The sequence below is a fragment of the Amphibalanus amphitrite genome, unplaced genomic scaffold (genome assembly GCF_019059575.1).
Source record: "Amphibalanus amphitrite isolate SeventyFive unplaced genomic scaffold, NRLGWU_Aamphi_draft 000121F_arrow, whole genome shotgun sequence".
Classification (NCBI taxonomy): Eukaryota; Metazoa; Arthropoda; class Thecostraca; order Balanomorpha; family Balanidae; genus Amphibalanus; species Amphibalanus amphitrite.
Window position 1 is genome coordinate 881890 of NW_024881616.1, and position 6394 is coordinate 888283.

Genomic DNA, 6394 nt, shown 5'->3' on the forward strand with positions numbered 1-6394 from the left:
ACAGGTTTGTGGTGTCCCTGGAAGGACTTTGGTGCCCCTGACAAGCCTGAAGTGTCAAGGACAGACCCTTTAGACGCCAGGGTCAAGTTCGTCGGACTGACAACGATTTGCTTACCTGATAACGTTCCTGGTAAGTACTCATTACTCAGCGTCCACAACATATATACACATAGCACATTCATATATACTTGCTTACAATTGGTAAATGTGGTTGTGGCTAAGAGGTAAGATACTGACTAAAAATAAAAAATAAAAAAAAACTGAAAATGGGGGCACCACCAAAATGAAGTGGACGAAATCCGTTGAGTTTTTAATTTTGGGTATAGGTAGGGGCACCACTTCGATTCATGACCCTCCCCTTGGAGTTTTCCTGGATCCGCCCCTGCAGGCCTGACGGGCATCACAGGCCCGCCAGGGGCACCACAAGCCCGAACAGGATCACCACGGGCTTGTCAGGCATACCACAAGCCTGTCAGGAGCACCATCGGCCTAGCAAGAGCACCACAGGTCAGCCAGAGGCACTTCAGGCTTGTCAGGGGCACCACAGGCCTGTCAGGGGCACCACAGACCTAGCAAGGGCACTACGGGCCTGCCAGGGGCACCTCAGGCTTGTCAGGGCCCAGGGACACCACAGGCCTGTCAGGGGCACCACAGGCCTGACAGACGCACCACAGTCCTGCCAGGGGCACCACCGGCCTAGTAGGGGTACCATGGGCCTGTCAAGGGAACCACGGGCCTGTCGTTGGCACTTCATGCTTGTCAGGGGCACCACAGTCCTTCCAGGGGCACCACAAACCTGTTAGGGGCATCTGCGGCCTAGCAGGGGCGCCACAGGCCCGCCAGGGGTACCACAGGCCTGCCAGGGCACAGGCCTAGCAAGGACACCACAGGCCCGTCAGGGGCACCACAGGCCTGTCAGGGCTCATGAGCACCTCATTAGGCTTGTCAGGGGCACCTTAGGCTTATCAGGGTGGCACTGGCAGGGGCACCACAGCCCTTTCAGGGACACCGCAGGCCTGTTAGGGGCATCATCGGCCCGGCAGGGGCACCAGTCACCACAGCCCTACCCAGACCAGACCAGAGGCACCGAAGGCCTGTCATGGGCACCACCAGCCTAGCTGGGCCGCTGGGTCACCACAGGTCTAAAAAAAAAACTGAAAATAGGGAACCACCAAAGTTAAGTGGCCGAAACCCGTATGTGGTTGGAATGGCGACTCTGGTCCTAATTTTTCTCGCTCGTAGCGCTATTGGTTTGGTCTGCAGAAGGGACCAACTTGCCTGTCTTACCTACGCTGACCGTCTTAGCCCACTTTCCCCAACATACAAGCTCATTTGCCAGCTCATTCTGAGTAATAAGTTTATTGATCTTTCCCTGACCACCCTGATTAGTTCCGCTTAGTTACAAAAGTACATGCCTATTGGCTTCATGCGAGTCAGCAGCGCGAAAAAAGAACAAGACGGAAGAGAAATTTGATGCACGGCACGGGTCGCAAGGCTGATGCGTCCTTAGCCAACACGTCACCAACAGTCACCATACTAGCCGTTTTCACGACGGGCTATCCGGCGAGTGCACCTAATTTGACCAAATCTGCACCTTATATCTTTTACTGCAAATATCTTTATTTTATGAACTTATTTCAGTGTTGCCGGAGTTGGAGCCGGAGACGGAGTCGATTTTTGAAGCCGGAGTCGGAGTCGGAGTTGGAGTCACCCTCAAATCCATCAACTCCGCAGCCCTGCATATAACAACCTCATAACAGCTGAAACACCGAGTAGGTAGGTATAGTAGGTACTGCGCATCCCAAGGTAGCTGACCGCTGACACAAGCGAGACTTTTGGTACGGCCGGATGTCAAGTACCTCAGGGCAGCTGACACATGGGGTACAGCCGAATACCGGTGCACGGGTAGTCGTTCCACTCGCCGAAGCGCACACCATCCTTCACCTTCCAGCTGGAGACACAGTGTTCCACGCCGCCGGCGTTGTCCGGCTGAGTCGGTGACCACACCTGCCCCTCGTTGTCCGTGACCGGCCGGCCGTCGGCGCCCTGGAAGAACCCCTCCTCGTCGCGGTCGGTGATGCCCAGCCAGACGTCCTCGTGGCCTGCCAGGCCGGCCACGCAGAGACTCTGCTGACGGGAGCGCGGCACGGCCAGGTGGGCGCCCAGCAGGGAGCACTCGCGCTCGGCCTGGGCGTACTCGACGGGACGGTGGAGACGGGCGTAGCAGCGGCCGCCGCACGGGATGTAGCCGGAGGGGCAGCTGCAGCGCCAGAGCGGGTCCTGCCGGAGGCCAGACGGGAACTGGACATCAGATCGGTTTGGGCGTTCAATGGAGTGTGGACATTGAAATGTGGAATATTATGCTGTACGGGATAAAATGTATTTGAAAAGTCCCTGACACAATGCTACGTTAAAGAGATGGGACAGTCTGGCCATGTATGCTCACCTTCAACCAAAATTAATAAGGCTTCTTGCCCCTTTCGATTACCGATAGGAAGTTTGAAATCGAACAGCATCTGGCGGCTCCATGGTATCTCCCAGACCCCCTGCTCACACTAAATGAAATGCAATCTCGTCGCGAAGCTCTTCTGCAACATCACTCACCAGGTTAGGTCTGCCACCAGACCCGGAGAACGTTTCGGCGAACAAGCTTTTCAGCGCTTTCGTCGTGCCCTCGATAATGCGTTTCTCCTGATTGGCTTCCTGAAATAAAATAACCATTTTCTATTTCCAGTTTCTCGCCATTTCACCTGTAAAAACGTATTTTAAGTCCGAAAAGTTTATACCTTAGTGGTTAGCATAAAAATGAATAAATTATAACTTACAATACGGCTATGATTACGGGCCGTTTCTGTGTAAATGATTTTATGCTGAAAATGGTTATGCTGCTGTAGAAACAAGACGGCGGTGGAGGCACACATATTCGTCAAATCATAAACTAGACTGAAAACAAATGGCCATATAAGTAAAAAGTAAATTATCTGACCTGCTGCTTGCTGGGGCAGTGAGCCTGCACCACTTCGGCGACGGTATTCTGCAGCTCATCCCAGAGGTTCGTCACCGGCACCGACGCGCTGCTGGCGGTATGCAGGGAGAAGAGCAGGACGGCCAGCCACCAGCAACGAGTAGATGACGCCATCGTAAGGACGGTGATACTGTACAGGGGACTGGAAGAAGGTAGTCACACGGGACTAGATGGCAGTGACACGGGAACTTATGAGCGTTAGAACGGGAAGGCTGATGAGACCTGCACGGGTGCCAGCGTTATGCACTGACGGACCGAACTGCCAAGCAATGCGCTGTTCAGAGACAGACGCTGGCGCTGAGCTTATAAGTGTCGCAGGATGAAATGTCCCAGATGGTGGGTGGTATGTACAAATATTATGATGTACCGGTAGTCGGTTTTCCCACCCTGGAATTCCAGCGTTCGGACTTAGAGTTTACGTCACGGCAGTGCAATGTGCGCGATGATTCCTAACAGATTTGGCAAGGCGTACCGGAAAGATTCTTGTCTAAATGACTTTTGACCTGTTTCTCAAGATCATGGTGGTCTATTGTCATTTGACATACATGTGTCACCACTTATTACCCGATTGACATTGATGCTTTACTACGCTTAGGATGCATGATAAACAACCCATGAGAGAGGCTTCATGAGCCCTGGTGGACCTGGTATTTTTGGCTGTTGCTAGGACCGTCCATCGACCCACCACTGTCATAAAAAACGCAACTGCCGGCCGCCAGCCAAGGCCTGTCGAGGACGCCAGTCATTCGTATACACGGACTACTCTGCTGTCGCTCCATACCGGCGGTCAGGGCAGAGCCAGCGTACTCTGTTCCGACCTGACCTGGCGAGTACGGGTCACAGGCAGGACAGAATCAGGCGCCTGAAGTCTGCATAGACAGAGACGTCCTCATCTTACCCCGTATGACACGACCTCCGGATGCCGCCTTCGTGGCACCACACTGACCGACTTCCTCGGCCGGCGTCAGCTTCGACCGCACCGCAAAAAACGTGCCGGTGGCCAGGAGACAAAAAACGGCAACAAAAAAAGCTCAGCGGCCGATGTCGTCAGGCGGCGGTCAGGCACATTCGGACGGAGCCGTGAGTCTTGTCGCTTTCGCCGATCGAGCGAATTTAGAAACGGGAATGTATGTAGTTAGGAACACACACGCAAAGCACGCATCCCATGCATCTGATCTGCTTTGCATCCGAAATCACAACTTGAAAATGGCAAGGCATTGTCTTCAAATCTTATCGGGGTCAAAACAATGGGTACTCATGAATTAAGTATTCGGTTCTAGCGACGGTTGCCACTTGCCTGTGAGTTCAATTATCGTGTTTCCGTTTCAAAGCAAAACAAACGTGGTCGGAGCTACGTTAGGCATTACGAAATTTCAGGTTTCAAGCATTATTTTATATCAGCTAATGAACAAAAGTTGATGTTGGTGTTGTTGATGTTGATGTTGTTGAAAGTTGTTGAAGAAAAGTTCGAAAGATGATCGAATGCAATATACAACATAGGTGTACATACCTTTACTTCCAAATTACGCTAAAAACGTATCACGGAACTTTCATATAATGCCAAAAATGAAAGCATGATACCAGGGTTTTATTAAGTACCATTGCGTAAGCAGCCCCTTATTGAATTATTACGTACTACCGTACGTAATAATTGTCTCGGTAAATGGCAGGCAAAGTTCCTCCAAATACATGGTCTCGCACGCTGGACTATTCTGTTCCGTGTCTGATCCATTTCATGGAAGGAAATGGGAAAGGGCAGCCCGGAACAGTTTTTATCGGACTTTCTCCACTGACTTTTTCTGGGTCCCACCCCACAATCTGACATTTTTACAGTAACCTACCGTACCCGGCCTTTCATTATAAGGCGACCGACAAAAAATGCTGACCACATAGGGGAAGTTGGGGCAATGCCGGAGTTAGGGCAAAGCCGGAATTCAAGATATTTCGAAAACTGTACGACATGGATGCCACCTGTCAGTGATGTTCTGAAGCTTAAGTGACTACAATCATGGCATGTTTGTTACGAGTCGTCATTCGGAACACTTCGGCTGTGAGGGCGCCAAGAGCGTTTTCAAGGTACGTTTCCCTTGTACTACATGCGCCTTTGAAGCTGTATTTCTTACTCATTATGCTACCGTTTGTCTGGCCAATTCGGTCAAGTAATCTTCAGCATGTCCTTGCATAAGTGTGCTGCCTATTTGAAATTTATACAGCACGTTTAAAAGTTATGGGCCTGCAAATGAAAGTATGACTGGCTGGGGTAATGCCGAAAACGTGCAATTACGCACGTTAAAGCACGCTACGTGGACTTAACTGCTGTAGAATAGCAACGCGTATTTTTAGTCACACAAATTACACTTTAAACCGACACAACGGCCTGCTACCTATAGGAATGATTTACCTGGCATTTTCTTATTACATCACACAATTATAGCTTCCAGTGTGCACCAAGCGTCCTCAAGCTCTTAAAACGCGTGTCAGTTTTGATGAATTCTGGATAAAGTTTGAGATAAAATGGCAAAACATTAATGTCGGCATTCCCCGTAGATCATTTCTCCCATTTTCGGCTTTCCCCGCAGTCCGGGGCAACGCCGAAAAAGTCACTACTTTGATATTTTTAGTTTGTGCGCTTAACGGTATGCGAATTCATCAAATGCGTCTGGTATGTTTGAAAGGCAAAAGACTGGCCTCTCGAATGACGCCAACAAGAATAGCTTATGTTGTCTATCTTGCGTGCTACGGGCGTCAGAAAAAAAGTATTCGGCATTCCCCCAACTTCCCCTACAATCAGCTCTAGTAAAATGGTGGTCAAAGCTGCATTTTTTTTGGGCCGATGAGCTTTTCTTCACGGTTTCCCTTGACGCTTATGGCGACTTCGTAGACATATGCTGGCCAACAAGCCCAATAAAAGGACAAAAGGACATTTTATATCGACTTTTACCACATTCTTCGACATGTGAGGAAACACATCTTTTGCTCCAGTTTGGTTGCTGCATGTTTTATTTGTTGAATGCTTAACCAAACAATGTCCAAATACGTTAAGTCGTAACTGCTTGTCATGTCTTGCTGTATATTCGAATAAAAAAAAAATAGCAAACAAATACTGGCGAAGAAAACGTCAATTTTTATGACCAGAATACCAATTAGTCTAAGAAACCAAAGTTTTAACAAAAGAGTGTTTGCTTGACTAAAGCCGCATTCTGTGCAAATTGTAAGCAGTTTTTGTCGTGCTCATTGTGTTCATTCGTAAAACTTTTCTCTGGCTTGTGGCTGTTATGTGATATTTGTTTTAGATCGCATCGTACCGTTTCACTCTTCGCTAGCTGCTCCATTCTCAACTGTTTTGGAAGTTGCGACCCAGCGTTTATA

At 49.6% G+C, this 6394-nt stretch overlaps 1 protein-coding gene across 1 annotated transcript; it reads right to left on the reverse strand.

Moving 5' to 3' along the window:
- Positions 1-1330: 1330 nt before the first annotated feature.
- LOC122381480 (perlucin-like) lies at positions 1331-3336 on the reverse strand. The gene is made up of 3 exons (XM_043365703.1): positions 2987-3336; positions 2605-2703; positions 1331-2280 (listed from the first exon to the last, which is right to left on the reverse strand). The coding sequence occupies exons 1-3, from the start codon at positions 3137-3139 to the stop codon at positions 1861-1863; spliced, it is 672 nt and encodes a 223-aa protein (XP_043221638.1). The 5' UTR covers positions 3140-3336; the 3' UTR covers positions 1331-1860.
- Positions 3337-6394: the final 3058 nt, after the last annotated feature.

Coding starts and splice junctions, on each gene's coding strand:
- LOC122381480 (XM_043365703.1), bottom strand. CDS start 3,139: ATGGCGTCATCTACTCGTTGCTGGTGGCTGGCCGTCCTGCTCTTCTCC. Junction 2,704..2,986: donor ACTGCCCCAGCAAGCAGCAG/GTCAGATAATTT, acceptor ATTTTATTTCAG/GAAGCCAATCAGGAGAAACG. Junction 2,281..2,604: donor CTGGTGGCAGACCTAACCTG/GTGAGTGATGTT, acceptor GGCCTCCGGCAG/GACCCGCTCTGGCGCTGCAG.